The sequence below is a fragment of the Oncorhynchus mykiss genome, chromosome 10, assembly GCF_013265735.2.
Source record: "Oncorhynchus mykiss isolate Arlee chromosome 10, USDA_OmykA_1.1, whole genome shotgun sequence".
Classification (NCBI taxonomy): Eukaryota; Metazoa; Chordata; class Actinopteri; order Salmoniformes; family Salmonidae; genus Oncorhynchus; species Oncorhynchus mykiss.
In genome coordinates, this window is record NC_048574.1 from 17,361,325 (window position 1) to 17,381,905 (window position 20,581).

The 20,581-nt window shown below is 45.1% G+C and overlaps 1 protein-coding gene across 4 annotated transcripts in view; it reads left to right on the plus strand.

Moving 5' to 3' along the window:
- Nucleotides 1-1,360: 1,360 nt before the first annotated feature.
- The window catches only part of emsy (EMSY transcriptional repressor, BRCA2 interacting), a 33,208-nt gene continuing 13,987 nt past the window's right edge, over nucleotides 1,361-20,581 (plus strand). Inside the window, exons 1-11 of one of the 4 annotated variants that reach the window (XM_036989818.1) lie at nucleotides 1,361-1,522; nucleotides 7,939-8,047; nucleotides 8,186-8,285; nucleotides 8,429-8,503; nucleotides 10,880-11,055; nucleotides 11,645-11,794; nucleotides 11,983-12,242; nucleotides 12,466-12,709; nucleotides 12,929-13,153; nucleotides 13,272-13,421; nucleotides 14,134-14,307. In XM_036989818.1, coding sequence (XP_036845713.1) covers nucleotides 1,505-1,522; nucleotides 7,939-8,047; nucleotides 8,186-8,285; nucleotides 8,429-8,503; nucleotides 10,880-11,055; nucleotides 11,645-11,794; nucleotides 11,983-12,242; nucleotides 12,466-12,709; nucleotides 12,929-13,153; nucleotides 13,272-13,421; nucleotides 14,134-14,307 — 1,681 coding nt within the window. In that variant the 5' untranslated portion in view covers nucleotides 1,361-1,504. Of the gene's footprint in view, nucleotides 1,523-1,652; nucleotides 2,009-7,938; nucleotides 8,048-8,185; nucleotides 8,286-8,428; nucleotides 8,504-10,879; nucleotides 11,056-11,644; nucleotides 11,795-11,982; nucleotides 12,243-12,465; nucleotides 12,710-12,928; nucleotides 13,154-13,271; nucleotides 13,422-14,133; nucleotides 14,308-20,581 lie in introns of those variants that run through there. The other 3 variants (XM_036989817.1, XM_036989815.1, XM_036989816.1) reach the window with 3 other exon arrangements.

Here is a 20,581-nt window from a genome sequence, read left to right on the forward strand (position 1 = left end):
TTTTATTAGCTAAGCAATAAGTGGTAAATGCAATTTTTGTATATACGGGCTCTCTGTCCCACCTCGCAGGGCAAACAGAGAACTGACTTGTTCCTGACAAAGATAATATAATATACTCTGATGACAGAAGTAGTTCCTGCTTCCGAGTCGCCTGTCAGAGTAGAGACTGGGCGTGGTTAAGACTCACCCAGCCTATCATTGATTGTTGGCGCAGAGGCTGGTCCCAGCCCCCTAAGCGCTTCAGCGGTCAGTCGTTGTAGCTGTGTAGAATATACAGTTATCAGGCACCTGGGTCCTGTTATCTAACAAAAGACAGTTTGTTCTCGCAACACTACGTTCTGAATGTTCCCCCCCAACTCATTGCACAGTTCCTGTCTTCATGTTATTCTGTATTTTTCCATCATGAGAAAGGCCCATGGCCCTGAAACTGTTAACAATGTCTCAAGTCAGCTATGTTGCATAACACATACATCCACACAAGCCAACAGCAGATAATATTCAATCACATATATGGTAACGACTATAGTGTCTAACACAGAATCCTCATAGTAGGATTCCCGGAACATATTCCAGTCTGAGCTAGCGAAACAGTCCTGTAGCTTAGCATCTGCTTCATCTGACCACTTTTTTTTATTTATCTCATCACTGGTGCTTCCTGTTTTAATTTTAAGCAGTTATCACCAATCTCCTGTTATGGATATACTGACAATATACATGTCTCTCCACACAATGGGAGTCGTTGTCCACAAAGCACCATGGCGGGCTGTCTAGCTCCCGCCTACCCTTTCTTTGGAGTGATTGATACATCTCCTTATTGTAATCTATTTTTTTAATCTTCAATCAGGGTTGTCGACGTCAACTGCTTCATTTCAACGGAGAGACGCTATGCTACTAGCCTCATGGCATGAATATCTATAGCCATCTCTGATATAAAGTTTTTTTTTAATCAAAGTCGCCGGGGTGTCACGTGCCCTACTTAACGACCCTGGGTTTATAAACGCGGAAATTGACTCTGCAGCACGAGCATACTTTTGCGGCACAGTCGGTAGCGCGCTGTAGTTCGGGCCTGAAGGTCGAGGGTTCGAGAGTGTTTCAATACACTGGTGTCAGAAGTGGGATCGGACCTTGCATCCACGACAGTGCGTGTGCTTGACCGGTGAGCGCGTTCCTGTAAGACTTAGAGTCGCAAGCTAGCGAGAGGACGCGCTCTTTGAAAGGATTAGTGTAACGACCCTGGGTTTATAAATGCGGATATCGAGTCCACCGCTCGAGCAAGCTTTTGCTGCGGAGTCGATATCCGCGCTTATAAACACAGGGTCGTTACATTATATTAGTACACTCGTAACAATTTAAGCATTACGAAACTCCTATTTGAGCAAATAAGCCATTCATTTTTGTTGACCAAATTCGATCCTCATTGACTTTGACGCCAACTGCAGGAGGGAGACAGATTTTTCCGCCGAGTTGAGCATCTCCCTTCCTCCAACCCAACCACTGTTTAAAAATGAAATTGAGAGAAATGGTATGAATGGGCGGGATTTATAACTTGTGACTGTGGTAACTAGTGACGACCAATGCCAAAACCAGTGCACAAAGAATGTCAACAGTGACGTCATTGGGTCCTAAAAAAGTGTTAGAAAAACCGCCTATCTGGATTTATGTTTCTTGGTATATCTGTATGGGTTTATTTTTAACCGTTTTTCATGATTATTCCATATGTGAAAAAATAAGGGGGTAAGATCCCCAAATTATCAATATTAGATCTTAACTTTTCAAATTAATGTCAATCCAATCCAGGTTTATTTTTGGACAGCATTATTTCAGGCCCAAGTGTTTTGGCGTTGTTCAATCATGGCGGAATTGAAGGTCTTTGGAACTGAGGTGGATCCTTAGTAAAGAAAAACATATTTTTCATATTTTGGTGTGTGCAACTTCCGTTGGATTAATATGTAATAATGTACTGATCCTTTCAATCAGGACTGTCATAACGACGTTGCAACACTGCATGGTAAGTTGGCTGAAGGAACGCTACCAGCTAGCTGAATAGCTAGCTATCAAACGTCGTTAGCTTACTCCCAGGGGGATGCTTGCACAACTTGAAATGCTTGATAGTATCTAGAACTATGCAAACAGTTTATCTTAGTGTTAGATATTATACAAATACTTATTTATTTGCTGTAATGTTGTATTTTGAGTGTCATGCAACTCTCAATTTAGTAGTTAACGCGTTACCTCGCTAATGTTGTTGTGCAGGCTAACGCTGGTTTTGCAAACCAGAGTAAGTCATTTGGCACCCGTAGGTTTCTTCTAGCTATCTAGTGTCACTGTTTAGCCACCCAACTGAATGCGTTTTCTTCCTATGTCAATGATATTAGGACGGTAGAATAGGAGTATATAAGCCTTTTATTGAAAGGATGTCAACAGGTACCAACCAATGATATGTATTAGGGTGGCGCTATTTTGAAGCTACCGGGCAGCCATTCTGGTACGATAATCTCTTTTCACGCCACTTCCATTCCAGGTTCGGATAATTTATGCAGCAGGCTAGGAGACTGAGGTTAGGAAAAGGGTTAGTGCTCTCCTAACCTGCTACGAAAATAGCTTCTTAAAAGTGTGTCCCATTTGGTGCTCCTCTGTTGGGGGGAAAAAAAACATAATAATTAGACGAGGTACGATCATGAATATCGTACCAACGGGACATCAAAAACTGTAATATCCTATGTTTCACGGAATCGTGGCTGAATGGCGACGTGTATGTATATACGCTGCACCGGCAAGATAGAACAGCACACTCCGGTAAGACGAGGTGGGCGGTCTTTGCATATTTGTAAACAGCCGGTGCACGAAACTTCCTTAGTATTGTGATAAATTGCAGGCCACACTACTTGCCTAGAGAGTTCTCAGCTATACTTTTCGTGGCTGTTTATTTACCACCACAGACAGATGCTGGCACTGTCAGATGCTGGCACCACAGACAGATGCTGGCATCCCCAGCCGCATCCTCAGAGCATGTGCAGACCAGCTGGCTGGTGTGTTTACGGACATATTCAATCAATCCCTATCCCAGTCTGCTGTTCCCACATGCTTCAAGAGGGCCACCATTGTTCCTGTTCCCAAGAAAGCTAAGGTAACTGAGCTAAACTACTACCGCCCCGTGGCACTCACTTCCGTCATCATGAAGTGCTTTGAGAGATTAGTCAAGGACCATATCACCTCCACCCTACCTGACACCCTAGACCCACTCCAATTTGCTTACCGCCCAAATAGGTCCACAGACGATGCAATCTCAACCACACTGCACACTGCCCTAACCCATCTGGACAAGAGGAATACCTATGTGAGAATGCTGTTCATCAACTACAGCTCAGCATTTAACACCATAGTACTCTCCAAACTCGTCATCAAGCTCGAGACCCTGGGTCTCGACCCCGCCCTGTGCAACTGGGTACTGGACTTCCTGACAGGCCGTCCCCAGGTGGTGAGGGTAGGTAACAACAATCTCCACCCCGCTGATCCTCACCACTGGGGCCCCACAAGGGTGCGTTCTGAGCCCTCTCCTGTACTCCCTGTTCACCCACGACTGCGTGGCCACGCACGCCTCCAACTCAATCATCAAGTTTGCAGACGACACAACAGTGGTAGGCTTGATTACCAACAACGACGAGACGGCCTACAGGGAGGAGGTGAGTGCCCTCGGAGTGTGGTGTCAGGAAAATAACCTCACACTCAACGTCAACAAAACTAAGGAGATGATTGTGAACTTCAGGAAACAGCAGAGGGAACACCCCCCTATCCACATTGATGGAACAGTAGTGGAGAGGGTAGTAAAGTTTTAAGTTCCTTGGCGTACACATCACAGACAAACTGAATTGGTCCACCCACACAGACAGCATCATGAAGAAGGCGCAGCAGCGCCTCTTCAACCTCAGGAGGCTGAAGAAATTCGGCTTGTCACCAAAAGCACTCACAAACTTCTACAGGTGCACAATCGAGAGCATCCTGTCGGGCTGTATTGCCTGGTACGGCAACTGCTCCGCCCACAACCGTAAGGCTCTCCAGAGGGTAGTGAGGTCTGCACAACGCATCACCGGGGACAAACTACCTGCCCTCCAGGACACCTACACCACCCGATGTCACAGGAAGGCCATAAAGATCATCAAGGACAACAACCACCCGAGCCACTGCCTGTTCACCCCGCTATCATCCAGAAGGCGAGGTCAGTACAGGTGCATCAAAGCTGGGACCGAGAGACTGAAAAACAGCTTATATGTCAAGGCCATCAGACTGTTAAACAGCCACCACTAACATTGAGTGGCTGCTGCCAACACACTGACTCAACTCCAGCCACTTTAATAATGGGAATTGATGTAAAATATATCACTAGCCACTTTAAACAATGCTACTTAATATAATGTTTACATACCCTACATTATTCATCTCATATGTCTATGTATTTACTGTACTCTATCATCTACTGCATCTTTATGTAATACATGTATCACTAGCCACTTTAAACTATGCCACTTTGTTTACATACTCATCTCAAATGTATATACTGTACTCGATACCATCTACTGCATCTTGCCTATGCCGTTCTGTACCATCACTCATTCATATATCTTTATGTACATATTCTTTATCCCTTTACACTTGTGTGTATAAGGTAGTAGTTTTGGAATTGTTAGATTACTTGTTGGTTATTACTGCATTGTCGGAACTAGAAGCACAAGCGTTTCGCTACACTCGCATTAACATCTGCTAACCATGTGTATGTGACAAATAAAATTTGATTTGATCAGGGGCGGCAGGGTAGCCTAGTGGTTAGAGCGTTGGACTAGTAGCGAGTTCAAACCCCCGAGCTGACAAGGTACTAATCTGTCGTTCTGCCCCTGAACAGGCAGTTAACCCACTGTTCCTAGGCCGTCATTGAAAATAAGAATTTGTTCTTAACTGACTTGCCTGGTTAAATAAAGGTAAAATAAAAATTAAGTCACTGGTTCTATCAATAAGTGCATTGAGGACGTCGTCCCCACAGTGACTGTACGTACATACCCCAACCAGAAGCCATGGATAATAGGCAACATTCGCACTGAGATAAAGGGTAGAGCTGCCGCTTTCAAGGTGCGGGACTCTAACCTGGAAACTTACAAGAAACCCTGCAATGCCCTGCGACGAACCATCAAACAAGCAAAGCGTCAATACAGGGCTAAGATTGAATCATACTACATCGGCTCCGACGCTCGTCTTATGTGGCAGGGCTTGCAAACTATTACAGACTACAAAGGGAAGCACAGCCACAAGCTGCCCAGTGACACGAGCTAAATCACTTCTATGCTCGCTTCGAGGCAAGCAACACCGAGGCATGCATGAAAGCATCAGCTGTTCCGGACGACTGTGTGATCACTCTCTCCGTAGCCGACGTGAGTACGACCTTTAAACAGGTCAACATTCACAAGGCTACGGGGCCAGACGGATTACCAGGACATGTGCTGACCAACTGGCAGGTGTCTCCACTGACATTTTCAACATGTCCCTGATTGAGTTTGTAATACCAACATGTTTCAAGCAGACCACCATAGTCCCTGTGCCCAAGAACACGAAGGCAACCTGCCTAAAGGACTACCAACCCGTAGCCATGAAGGGCTTTGAAAGGCTGGTAATGACTCACATCAACACCATTATCCCAGAAACCCTAGACTCACTCCAATTTGCATACTGCCCAAACAGATCCACAGATGATCCAATCTCTAATGCACTCCACACTGCCCTTTCCCACCTGGATAAAAGGAACACCTATTTGGGAATGCTATTCATTGACTACAGCTCAGCGTTCAACACCATAGTACCCTCAAAGCTCATCACTAAGCTAAGGATCCTGGGACTAAACACTCTGCAACTGGATCCTGGACTTCCTGACGGGCTTCTCCCAGGTGGTGAGGGTAGGTAGCAACACATCTGCCACGCTGATCCTCAACACAGGGGCCCCCCAGGGGTGCTTGCTCAGTCCCCTCCTGTACTCCCTGTTTACCACGACTGCATGGCCAGGAACGACTCCAACACCATCATTAAGTTTGCAGATGACACACAATGTGATCAACGACGAGACAGCCTATAGGGAGGAGGTCAGAAACCTGGCCGGGTGGTGCCAGAATAACAACCTATCCCTCAACGTAACCAAGACTAAGGAGATGATTGTGGACTACAGGAAAAGGAGGACCGAGCACGCCCCCATTCTCAACGACGAGGCTGTAGTGGAGCAGGTTGAGAGCTTCAAGTTCCATGGTGTCCACATCACCAACAAATTAGAATGGTCCAAACACACCAAGACAGCCGTGAAGAGGGCACAACAAAGCCTATTCCCCCTCAGGAAACTTAAAAAGATTTGGCATGGGTCCTGAGATCCTCAAAAGGTTCTACAGCTGCAACATCGAGAGCATCACTGCCTGTTACTGCAATTGCTCGGCCTCTGACCGCAAGGCACTACAGGCACTACAGAGGATAGTGCGTACGGCCCAGTACATCACTGGGGCTAAGCTGCCTGGCATCCAGGACCTCTACGGTGTCAGAGGACGGCCCTAAAAATTGTCAGACCCCAGTCATAGACTGTTTTCTCTACTACCGCATGGCAAGCGGTACCTGAGTGCCAAGTCTAGGACAAAAAGGCTTCTCAACAGTTTTTATCCCCAAGCCATAAGACTCCTGAACAGGTAATCAAATGGCTACCCGGACCATTTGCAATGTGTTCCGCCCCCCAACCCTCTTTTACGCTGCTGCTATTCTCTGTTTATCATATGCATAGTCACTTTAACTATACACTCGTACGTATTACCTCATTTGGCCCGCCCAACCAGTGCTCCCGCACATTGGCTATCCAGGCTATCTGCGTTGTGTACCACTCGCCAATCCCTCTTTTATGCTACTGCTACTCTCTGTTTATCATATATGCATAGTCACTTTAGACATATGTACATACTACCTCAATCAGCCGACTACCCCGTGTCTGTATGTAGCCTTCCCACTTTTATAGCCTCGCTACTGTTATTTTTCACTGTCTTTTTACTGTTGGTTTTTATTTCTTTACATACCTATTGTTCACCTAATACCATTTTTGCACTATTGGTTAGAGCCTTTAAGTAAGCATTTCACTGTCAACCACTGTTGTATTTGGCGCACGTGACAAACTTTGATTTGAATAATAATAGTAATAATACAAAAATTAAGATTTTGGAAGCTATAGAAATGCTTTTATTATTAATTCGTTTTTGACAAGTATATTCCATTATAGACACCTTAATTAATGGATAATTCAAAATTATGTTAACTGAGAACATAAACATGTATAAAAATATACTCCTTAAAGCAATTTTTTTAGAGAATACTGTTACTGTCCCCACTCCAACAAATAAATACTTAAATACATGTAATTCTGTCCTTGAAACATTTGATTGAAGTACTGTAGAATTCCATTATGGAGGACTGCGCCTTAGGAGTACCAATATGGCCGACAGGTGGCTTCAAAGCCTCTCATTGGCCGTTACATAAAATCCGTAATCCAGGTTTTATACACGTAATTGGTACCAACTCAGGGAATAAGCTTACTAATAACAATAGACCGGTGGCTTAGGTTACTTAACTAGATTGTATCAATCCTGATTTGGAAGCTGCTGACAATGCTTGTTTATGGTTTAATAATATCCATATTCAGATATGGAACTTCTATTACTGACAACCATATTGCATTATCCAATTCTGATATATTATGACTTCTTGGTACACAGTGCTAGACCTTCTTCTACCATTACTTTGTACATGAAAGGTACCCTGACACTAAGAGTTGGAGAAACGTATTCATATTTCAAATAAAGTAATTGTAGTGCATGGATAATCTAGATGATTACATATTTGACATGTCCTCTCTTCTGCTCACTGTCAATGTAGTTGATGATTCAGCAGGAGAAACCGCAGCTGGCCTGCACCATGCCTGTGGTGTGGCCCACTCTCCTTGACTTGGGCAGGGATGAGTGTAAGAGAATCCTCCGTAAACTTGGTAAGTGCCTTTGAACTTATCCGGCCTCTCTGGCTTGCCTTATGCATGAAGTGATTTGTCACTTTCAAAGAACCCCAAATGTTACTGCTATTTCAGAGTGAAAGTTGTTTTTAATGATAAAACATATTGTTTCAACAGAGCTGGAGGCGTATGCCGGTGTTATCAGTGCTTTGCGAGCCCAAGGCGACCTCACCAAGGATAAGAAGGATCTCCTTGGAGAACTCACTAAAGTCCTCAGGTAAACCAGCAAAGTCACTATATTTTTCTCATAGCTAGAGGAACCTATGAAATATTGGACCCTTTTCTTAATAAAAACAAACTTGGCTTGTGACGTAATTGCTCATACTTTCTTTGCTAATACTGTATGGCTGTCTCCCACAGCATTTCAACAGAGCGTCATCGTGCAGAGGTCCGTAGGGCAGTCAATGATGAGCGCCTTACCACCATTGCCTATCAGTAAGTCAAGTTACCCTCGTAAGGTGGTCAATACTAAAACTACATACACATTATGACCAACTACTACATACTAGTACACGCTTCAGCCCCTCAATTTATCATATTTTTACCATGAGGAGTACACCACATCAGTCACTGACTTTATCAATAAGTGCATCGAGGACGTCGTCCCCACAGTGACTGTACGTACATACCCCAACCAGAAGCCATGGATTACAGGCAACATTCGCACTGAGCTAAAGGGTAGAGCTGCCGCTTTCAAGTTGCGGGACTCTAACCCGGAAGTTTACAAGAAATCCTGCTATTCCCTGCGACAAACCATCAAACAAGCAAAGCGTCAATACAGGGCTAAGATTGAATCATACTACATCGGCTCCGACGCTCGTCTTATGTGGCATCGCTTGCAAACTATTACAGACTACAAAGGGAAGTACAGCCGAGAGCTGCCCAGTGTCATGAGCCTACCAGACAAGCTAAATCACTTCTATGCTCGTTTCGTGGCAAGCAACACTGAGGCATGCATGAGCGCATCAGCTCTTCCGGACGACTGTGTGATCACGTTCTCCGTAGCCGACGTGAGCAAGACCTTTAAACAGGTCAACATACACAAGGCTGCGGGGCCAGACGGATTACCAGGACGTGTGCTCCGGGCATGTGCTGACCAACTGGCAGGTGTCTTCACTGAAATGTTCAACATGTCCCTGATTGAGTTTGTAATACCAACATGTTTCAAGCAGACCACCATAGTCCCTGTGCCCAAGAACACGAAGGCAGCCTGCCTAAATGACTACAGACCCGTAGCACTCAAGTCTGTAGTCATGAAGTGCTTTGAAAGGTTGGTAATGGCTCACATCAACACCATTATCCCAGAAACCCTAGACCCACTCCAATTTGCATACCGCCCAAACAAATCCACAGATGATGCAATCTCTATTTCACTCCACACTGCCCTTTCCCACCTGGACAAAATGAACACTTATGTGAGAATGCTATTCATTGACTACAGCTCAGCTTTCAACACCATAGTACCCTGAAAGCTCATGACTAAGCTAAGGATCCTGGGACAAAACACCTCCCTCTGCAACTGGATCCTGGAATTCCTGACTGGCCACCCCCAGGTGGTGAGGGTAGGTAGCAACACATCTGCCACGCTGATCCTCAACACTAGAGCTCCCCAGGGGTGCTTGCTCAGTCCCCTCCTGTACTCCCTGTTTACCACGACTGCATGGCCAGGAACGACTCCAACGCCATCATTAAGTTTGCAGATGACACACAACAGTGGTAGGCCTGATCAACGACGAGACAGCCTATAGGGAGGAGGTCAGAGACCTGGCCACGTGGTGCCAGAATAACAACTTATCCCTCAACGTAACCAAGACTAAGGAGATGATTGTGGACTACAGGAAAAGGAGGACCGAGCACGCCCCCATTCCCCGTGTCCACATCACCAACAAAAACGAAAATGGTCCAAACACACCAAGACAGTCGTGAAGAGGGCACGACAAAGCCTATTCCCCCTCAGGAAACTAAAATGATGGCATGGGTCCTGAGATCCTCAAAAGGTTCTACAGCTGCAACATCGAGAGCATCACTCACTGCCTGTTACGGCAATTGCTCAGCCTCTTACCGCAAGGCACTACAGAGGGTAGTGCGTACGGCCCAGTACATCACTGGGGCTAAGCTGCCTGCCATCCAGGACCTCTACACCAGGCGGTGTCAGAGGACGGCCCTAAAAATTGTCAGACCCCAGCCACCCCAGTCATAGGCTGTTCTCTCTACTACCGCATGGCAAGCGGTACCGGAGTGCCAAGTCTAGGACAAAAAGGCTTCTCAACAGTTTTTACTCCCAAACCATAAGATTCCTGAACAGGTTGTCAAATGGCTACCCAGACTATTTGCATTGTGTGTGTCCCCCAACCCATTTTTTTTACGCTGCTGCTACTCTCTGTTTATCCTATATGCATAGTCACTTTAACTATACATTCATGTACATACTACCTCAATTGGGCCGACCGACCAGTGCTCCCGCACATTGGCTAACCGGGCTATCTGCATTGTGTCCGACCCGCCAACCCCTCTTTTATGCTACTGCTACTCTCTGTTTATCATATATGCATAGTCACTTTAACCATATGTACATACTACCTCAATCAGCCTGACTAACCAGTGACTGTATGTAGCCTCGCTACTGTATATAGCCTGTCTTTTTACTGTTGTTTTTATTTCTTTACTTACCTATTGTTCACCTAATACCTTTTTTGCACTATTGGTTAGAGCCTGTAAGTAAGCATTTCACTGTAAGGTCCACACCTGTTGTATTCGGCTCACGTGACAAATACAATTGTCATCAAACCAAAGTTTATTTGTCTTGTCAAGCATGTCAGGTCCCAACAGCTCCTCAGAGTGGTCCATCGAGGGGCGTCGGCTGGTCCCGCTGATGCCCAGACTGGTCCCCCAGACTGCCTTCACTGTGACCGCCAACGCAGTAGCCAGCGCCACAGCCAATCAGAACGCTTCGCTTCTGCTGCCTGCCGAAACAGGAAATAAAGAAGGTAAGATCAGACAGCTCAAGGTGGAAATTGCTCTTAACCACAGATCTAGGATCACATTACCTTGCTCCTAATCTTAGCCTGAGGGTTAATCCATTTGAATTCAATCACTTTTTGACAGCACCTCTTTCGATTTGAACTGAACCTTCCATATGTATTTGCCCATTTAAATGGACTTTTTGAACCTGAATACCAACATTTTCAAGAGATGAAAGTGCTCAAACTTGACCTATTTGACATGCCTCCACCATACCATGAGACAGACATGTATTCATCACTGGAAAAGATAAACTATTGAGATTTGATATCATTTAAAAGCTTACAAACAGGGTTGTCAAACTGTTTTATCATTTCTGGATTTTTTTAACTTACATTTTTACCTTTAAGTCAATTGTGTAAAATCAGACATTTCAAAATATTAGCATATGTTGTAGCTTAGACCCTATTTTACGTCATCTGGCCCTGTCAGTAGTTAGGAGTAACTTTCTACCTGCAACATCAACTGAAGAGGGAGGAAGACATTAAATGATGAATCACTTATGTCTTCTTATAGTGTCTTTTTATATGAATTATGGTTGTTATTTGTTTGCAGTGGTTGTTTGCTACTCCTACACAAGCACCACGTCCACCAGTGCCACGGCGCCCAGCAGCAGTGCAGCAGCCATGGTGAAATCCCCCCGTCCGGCCAGCCCCGCCTCAAACATGGTGGTGCTGCCCAGCGGGAGCACAGTCTATGTGAAAAGTGAGTGTCAGAACAGAGATTTTATGTTTGTTTATTATTTTACTTTGGAAAGAAAAATAAGTGTTTATTTAAGAATTTTGCATTGGTTAAGGAGTCTCCGGTGCGACACTCACTAAACAGAACCTGAAGTCTGTCAATGTATTGCTGCATTCTTTGTCTCCGTCTGTATGTTTCTCTCGCTCCCCCAGGCGTGAGCTGCTCGGATGAGGATGAGAAGCCGCGTAAGCGGAGGCGGACTAACTCCTCAAGCTCCTCCCCTGTGGTGCTGAAGGAAGTGGCCAAGGTGACCCCGCCCATGTCCAAGACCATCACTGTGCCGGTGAGCGGCAGCCCCAAGATGAGCAACATCATGCAGAGCATCGCCAACTCCCTGCCACCGCACATGTCCCCCGTCAAGATCACCTTTACAAAGCCCACCACCCAGACCACTAACACCACCACGCAGAAGGTGAGCAGGACAGAACTGACCATTGTTCAGTATAAATCCTCTTGTTCTATAGGCAAAGAGTCAATATAGTGAGGTGTGAGCCAGATAATATAGGAATGTATGGATATGTTTGAATGATCGTAAGTGATTGCATACTGTTTGCAAACTCGATTGTAAGTGATTGTGTATAAGAACTTGATTGTAAGTGGCTGTGTAATTTACTGTATAATGTATGTTTTGTCAGGTGATCATTGTGACGACCTCTCCAAGCTCCAACTTCGTTCCCAACATCCTGTCCAAGTCTCACTCACACAACTACGCGGCGGCCATGTCCAAGTTGGTGTCCACCTCCATGCTGACCTCGGCCAACCAGAAGCAGACAGTGTTAATCCCGGCCAGCTCCAGTCCCTCCTCGGCCTCAAACACAGTCGCTGTGACCACCATGGTTTCTTCCAGCCCGTCTATGGTCATGTCGACAATAGCGCAGGGTAGGTTTGAATGTCCCACTTCCTGCAGTGTTTTCAAATAGTTTGTTTACTCAGGATTCATTACCGGCCTTTGCCCAATTTAGACAAAGATTGTCTTGTTCTAGCAACTAAGACCTTTCATGTATACAACATTTTATTGAAACAGGAATTGTACTGAATTGTGTATCTGATTGGTCTTTGAAACTGACCACTATATTGCTTGTCCTCTCCCTGTGCCAGGTGGCTCGTCGACGGGCATGAAAGTGGCCTCCGCCAGGCTCCCCTCTCCTAAGACCATGGTGGGCTCTCCAACCCAGATTCTGGCCCAGTTCCCCAAGCAGCACCAGCAGTCACCCAAGCAGCTGCAGCAGGGCTCCCCCATGGGGGCCGGCGTCATGGGCCAGGCCCAGTCCTCTACCACTCTCCCCGGCTCCAAACCCACCATTCAGATTAAGCAGGAGTCAGGTGAGTACAGGGAGTGATACCCAACTCTACTGGTGTTAGTACTCTACCCTGAGTATGCAAGTGTACAGAAAGTCTTAATCATGTATTTAACTAATGATTTGTCTAATTGGACCTGTAGGTGTCAAAATCATCACCCAGCAGATGCAGCCCAGTAAGATCCTGCCCAAGCCCTCCTCTGTAGGCATGTCCAGCAGCAGTTCCTCCCCCATCATGGTTGTCAGTAGCAACGGGGCCATCATGACCACCAAGTTGGTGTCTCAGCCCACAGGTGTGCCTTCTCACATACTGCTTTTCGACTGTAACACAAGTGTTACACTAGTGTATACACACTGATGTTTTACTAGGTAAACAGTGTTTCCAAAGCTAGGGCTGACAGTGAGGACTTGTGAAGAACAAAATCAACAACCTCTGCATAATCAAAACAGTTGCTTTGTGAGGATGTCTTAACCATTGATGGTGTAAACCCATGTTCAGTTAGCCATTATGTAAATGCTGCCAGAAAAGCCCCAGTGGCTTTCTTGGTCCCAGGTTAGAGCAGGTCCACCGAGGCCATGGCCCAGTGAGTCCCAGGAGCCAGGCTGTGGGGGTGGAAACACAAAAGTCTGAGGCTGTTTGGTAAAATACCAAGGTAAATCCTCAGTGTAAATGCACCAAAAGTAAACTCACAAAACAGACAACTGTCGTCCAAACATGTAAATAATACACAAGGACAGTAGATGTCTGCACTGGTTTGGATAATCTGTGTTTTAATCCATTATTCTATTTTACTTACTTAGTGTATTTCTTATTTCTCGTTGGCTTTTTATTTATTAATACATTGTTATAGATTTCTTGCATTGTTGGGTTTTGGGTTTGCAAGAAAGGCATTTCACTGTACTTGTGCATGTGACATGAAACTAGATATTGATATGAAGAAATACTTAGCAAAGCCCCGTCATTTTATTTTCTTTAAATTGAGGAAAAACATTGATTTTGTGCAGGCACCCAGGCCACATACTCAAGGCCCACTGTGAGTCCCTCCATTGGCGCCAGGATGGCGACGTCAACCAGTGGTGCCACCTACGTCAAGACCACCAGCGGCAGCATCATCACGGTGGTCCCCAAGTCTCTAGCCACACTAGGCGGCAAGATCATCAGCAGCAACATTGTGTCTGGTGAGTTTGAAAGTTCTGTAGTGTTACTAGGGTTTCGGGGGGGATTTACCAGTGATGTTTACATTTACCAGTTAACTACTGGAATTTTGGATACTTTAAAGGATTTTAAATAATTGACGTAACATGTAAAATATATATTGCTAATAATTTTTTAAAAATTCATGTGAAAAATAGAATCACAAAGCTGTCAAACATCCTCAGTATAACCTATCAACTTAGTGCTGTTGCTGTTTTAATATGAAGGTTTCTGTCTGGATTAAATTTGTTGTAAATACTTTGGGGCTGAACTAGTGGAAGTTGTGAAATAAGTCAATAGTTGGAAGCGTTGCAGAGTAAATTGCAGATTTCATTCTTTTTTCTTTTTAAAATTTTTTACCCCCTTTTCTCCCCAATTTTGTGGTATCCAATTGTTAGTAGTTACTATCTTGTCTCATCTCTACAACTCCCGTACGGGCTCTGGAGAGACGAAGAAACACAACCCAACCAAGCCGCACTGCTTCTTAACACAGCGCGCATCCAACCTGGAAGCCAGCTGCACCAATGTGTCGGAGGAAACACCATGCACCTGGTTAGCGTGCACTGCGCCCGGCCCGCCACAGAAGTCGCTAGTGTGCGATGAGACAAGGATATCCCTACTGGCCAAACCCTCCCTAACCCAGACGACGCTATGCCAATTGTGCGTCGCCCCACGGACCTCCCGGTCACGGCCGGCTGCGACAGAGCCTGGGCGCGAACCCAGAGTCTCTGGTGCCCTAGACCACTGCGTCACCCGGGAGGCCAGATGATTTCATTCTTGATTCAATGTTTTTCTTTTGTTTTTATTATTAGGCTATTTTCTCCTAAACCATATTGTCCTTCTACTAGAAACTCATAGACGACATGGACACGGATATAAAAATGTATATGAATATATACAATGGTGTAAAGTACTAAAGTGTTTTTTTGGGGTATCTGTACTTTACTATTTACAGTGCCTTGCGAAAGTATTCGGCCCCCTTGAACTTTGCGACCTTTTGCCACATTTCAGGCTTCAAACATAAAGATATAAAACTGTATTTTTTTGTGAAGAATCAACAACAAGTGGGACACAATCATGAAGTGGAACGACATTTATTGGATATTTCAAACTTTTTTCACAAATCAAAAACTGAAAAATTGGGCGTGCAAAATTATTCAGCCCCCTTAAGTTAATACTTTGTAGCGCCACCTTTTGCTGCGATTACAGCTGTAAGTCGCTTGGGGTATGTCTCTATCAGTTTTGCACATCGAGAGACTGACATTTTTTCCCATTCCTCCTTGCAAAACAGCTCGAGCTCAGTGAGGTTGGATGGAGAGCATTTGTGAACAGCAGTTTTCAGTTCTTTCCACAGATTCTCGATTGGATTCAGGTCTGGACTTTGACTTGGCCATTCTAACACCTGGATATGTTTATTTTTGAACCATTCCATTGTAGATTTTGCTTTATGTTTTGGATCATTGTCTTGTTGGAAGACAAATCTCCGTCCCAGTCTCAGGTCTTTTGCAGACTCCATCAGGTTTTCTTCCAGAATGGTCCTGTATTTGGCTCCATCCATCTTCCCATCAATTTTAACCATCTTCCCTGTCCCTGCTGAAGAAAAGCAGGCCCAAACCATGATGCTTCCACCACCATGTTTGACAGTGGGGATGGTGTGTTCAGGGTGATGAGCTGTGTTGCTTTTACGCCAAACATAACGTTTTGCATTGTTGCCAAAAAGTTCAATTTTGGTTTCATCTGACCAGAGCACCTTCTTCCACATGTTTGGTGTGTCTCCCAGGTGGCTTGTGGCAAACTTTAAAATACACTTTTTATGGATATCTTTAAGAAATGGCTTTCTTCTTGCCACTCTTCCATAAAGGCCAGATTTGTGCAATATACAACTGATTGTTGTCCTATGGACAGAGTCTCCCACCTCAGCTGTAGATCTCTGCAGTTCATCCAGAGTGATCATGGGCCTCTTGGCTGCATCTCTGATCAGTCTTCTCCTTGTATGAGCTGAAAGTTTAGAGGGACGGCCAGGTCTTGGTAGATTTGCAGTGGTCTGATACTCCTTCCATTTCAATATTATCGCTTGCACAGTGCTCCTTGGGATGTTTAAAGCTTGGGAAAACTTCACAACAGTATCTCGGACCTGCCTGGTGTGTTCCTTGTTCTTCGTGATGCTCTCTGCGCTTTTAACGGACCTCTGAGACTATCACAGTGCAGGTGCATTTATACGGAGACTTGATTACACACAGGTGGATTGTATTTATCATCATTAGTCATTTAGGTCAACATTGGATCATTCAGAGATCCTCACTGAACCTCTGGAGAGAGTTTGCTGCACTGAAAGTAAAGGGGCTGAATAATTTTGCACGCCCAATTTTTCAGTTTTTGATTTGTGAAAAAAGTTTGAAATATCCAATAAATGTCGTTCCACTTCATGATTGTGTCCCACTTGTTGTTGATTCTTCACAAAAAAATACAGTTTTATATCTTTATGTTTGAAGCCTGAAATGTGGCAAAAGGTCGCAAAGTTCAAGGGGGCCGAATACTTTCGCAAGGCACTGTATATTTTTTTTACTTTTACTAAACTACATTCCTAAAGAAAATAATGTACTTTTTACTCCAAACATTTTCCCTCACACACAAAAGTACTAATTCTATTTTGAATGATTAGCAGGACAGGAAATTGATCTAATTCACACACTTCTCAAGAGAACATCCTGGTCATCCCTACTGCCTCTGATGTGGCGGACTAAATAAACACAAATGCTTCATTTGTAAATGATGCCTGAGTGTTGGAGTGTGCCCCTGGCTATTCATTCATTTATTTATTTTTAAGAAAATGGTGCCATCTGGTTTGCCTAATATAAGAATGTGAAATAATTTATACTTTTACTTTTCATACTTAATAAGTATATTATAGAAATTACATTTACTTTTGATACTTAAGTACAGTACCAGTCAATAGTTTAGACACCTATTAATTCCAGGGTTTTTCTTTATTTTTACTATTTTATACATTGTAGAATAATAGTTAAATCAAATCAAATCAAATTTTATTTGTCACATACACATGGTTAGCAGATGTTAATGCGAGTGTAGCGAAATGCTTGTGCTTCTAGTTCCAACAATGCAGTAATAACAAGTAATCTAACTAACAATTCCAAAACTACTGTCTTGTACACAGTGTAAGGGGATAAAGAATATGTACATAAGGATATATGAATGAGTGATGGTACAGAGCAGCATAGGCAAGATACAGTAGATGGTATCGAGTACAGTATGTACAAATGAGATGAGTATGTAAACAAAGTGGCATAGTATAAAGTGGCTAGTGGTACATGTATTACATAAGGATACCGTCGATGATATAGAGTACAGTATATACGTCTGCATATGAGATGAATAATGTAGGGTAAGTAACATTTATATAAGGTAGCATTGTTTAAAGTGGCTAGTGATATATTTACATAATTTCCCATCAATTCCCATTATTAAAGTGGCTGGAGTTGAGTCAGTGTCAGTGTGTTGGCAGCAGCCACTCAGTGTTAGTGGTGGCTGTTTAACAGTCTGATGGCCTTGAGATAGAAGCTGTTTTTCAGTCTCTCGGTCCCAGCTTTGATGCACCTGTACTGACCTCGCCTTCTGGATGATAGCGGGGTGAACAGGCAGTGGCTCGGGTGGTTGATGTCCTTGATGATCTTTATGGCCTTCCTGTGACATCGGGTGGTGTAGGTGTCCTGGAGGGCAGGTAGTTTGCCCCCGGTGATGCGTTGTGCGGACCTCACTACCCTCTGGAGAGCCTTACGGTTGAGGGCGGTGCAGTTGCCATACCAGGCGGTGATACAGCCCGCCAGGATGCTCTCGATTGTGCATCTGTAGAAGTTTGTGAGTGCTTTTGGTGACAAGCCGAATTTCTTCAGCCTCCTGAGGTTGAAGAGGCGCTGCTGCGCCTTCTTCACGATGCTGTCTGTGTGAGTGGACCAATTCAGTTTGTCTCTGATGTGTATGCCGAGGAACTTAAAACTTGCTACCCTCTCCACTACTGTTCCATCGATGTGGATAGGGGGGTGTTCCCTCTGCTGTTTCCTGAAGTCCACAATCATCTCCTTAGTTTTGTTGACGTTGAGTGTGAGGTTATTTTCCTGACACCACACTCCGAGGGCCCTCACCTCCACCCTGTAGGCCGTCTCGTCGTTGTTGGTAATCAAGCCTACCACTGTTGTGTCGTCCGCAAACTTGATGATTGAGTTGGAGGCGTGCGTGGCCACGCAGTCGTGGGTGAACAGGGAGTACAGGAGAGGGCTCAGAACGCACCCTTGTGGGGCCCCAGTGTTGAGGATCAGCGGGGAGGAGATGTTGTTGCCTACCCTTAAGACATCAAAACTATGAAATAACACATATAATCATGTAGTAATCAAAAAAGTGTTAAACAAATCAAAATATATTTTTAGTTTCTTCAAAGTAGCCACTCTTTGCCCTGATGACACTTTAGCACACTCTTGACATTCTCTCAACCAGCTTCACGAGGAATGCTTTTCCAACAGTCTTGAAGGAGTTCCCACGTATGCTGAGCACTTGTTGGCTGCTTTTCCTTCACTCTGCGGTCCAAGTAATCCCAAACCATCTCAATTGGATTGAGATCGGGTGATTGTGGAGGCCAGGTCATCTGATGCAGCACTCCATCACGCTCCTTCTTGGTCAAATAGCCTTTACACAGCCTGGAGGTGTGTTTTCGGTCATTGTCCTGTTGAAAAACAAATGATAGTCCCACTAAGTGCAAACCAGATGGGATGGTGTAGCCGTGTTGGTTAAGTGTGACTTGAATTCTAAATAAATCAAAGACAAATTTTTGACTGGTGTGTGTGTGTGTATGTATATACTCTGCTCAAAAAAATAAAGGGAACACTAAAATAACACATCCTAGATCTGAATGAATGAAATATTCTTATTAAATACTTTTTTCTTTACATAGTTGAATGTGCTGGCAACCAAATCACACACATTATCAATGGAAATCAAATTTATCAACCCATGGAGGTCTGGATTTGGAGTCACACTCAAAATTAAAGTGGAAAACCACACTACAGGCTGATCCAACTGATGTAATGTCCTTAAAACAAGTCAAAATGAGGCTCAATAGTGTGTGTGGCCTCCACGTGCCTGTATGACCTCCCTACAACGCCTGGGCATGCTCCTGATGCGGATGGTCTCCTGAGGGATCTCCTCCCAGACCTGGACTAAAGCATCCGCCAACTCCTGGACAGTCTGTGGTGCAATGGCGTTGGTGGAGCGAAATATGATGTCCCAGATGTGCTCAATTGGATTCATGTCTGGGGAACGGGCAGGCCTGTCCATAGCATCAATGCCTTCCTCTTGCAGGAACTGCTGACACACTCCAGCCACATGAGGTCTAGCATTGTCTTGCATTAGGAGGAACCCAGGGCCAACCGCACCAGCATATGGTCTCACAAGGGGTCTGAGGATCTCATCTCGGTACCTAATGGCAGTCGGGCCTCCTCTGGCGAGCACATGGAGGGCTGTGCGGCCCCCCAAAGAAATGCCACCCCACACCATGACTGACCCACCGCCAAACCGGTCATGCTGGAGGATGTTGCAGGCAGCAGACCGTTCTCCACGGCGTCTCCAGACTGTCACGTCTGTCACATGTGCTCAGTGTGAACCTGCTTTCATCTGTGAAGAGCACAGGGCGCCAGTGGCGAATTTGCCAATCTTGGTGTTCTCTGGCAAATGCCAAACGTCCTGCACGGTGTTGGGCTATAAGCACAACCCCCACCTGTGGATGTCGGGCCCTCATACCACCCTCATGGAGTCTGTTTCTGACCATTTGAGCAGACACATGCACATTTGTGGCCTGCTGGAGGTCATTTTGCAGCGCTCTGGCAGTGCTCCTCCTGCTCCTTCTTGCACAAAGGCGGAGGTAGCGGCCCTGCTGGGTTGTTGCCCTCCTACGGCCTCCTCCAGGTCTCCTGATGTACTGGCCTGTCTCCTGGTAGTGCCTCCATGCTCTGGACACTACACTGACAGACAGAACCTTCTTGCCACAGCTCGCATTGATGTGCCATCCTGGATGAGCTGCACTACCTGAGCCACTTGTGTGGGTTGTAGACTCCGTCTCATGCTACCACTAGAGTGAAAGCACCGCCAGCATTCAAAAGTCACCAAAACATCAGCCAGGAAGCATAGGAACTGAGAAGTGGTCTGTGGTCCCCACCTGCAGAACCACTCCTTTATTGGGGGTGTCTTGCT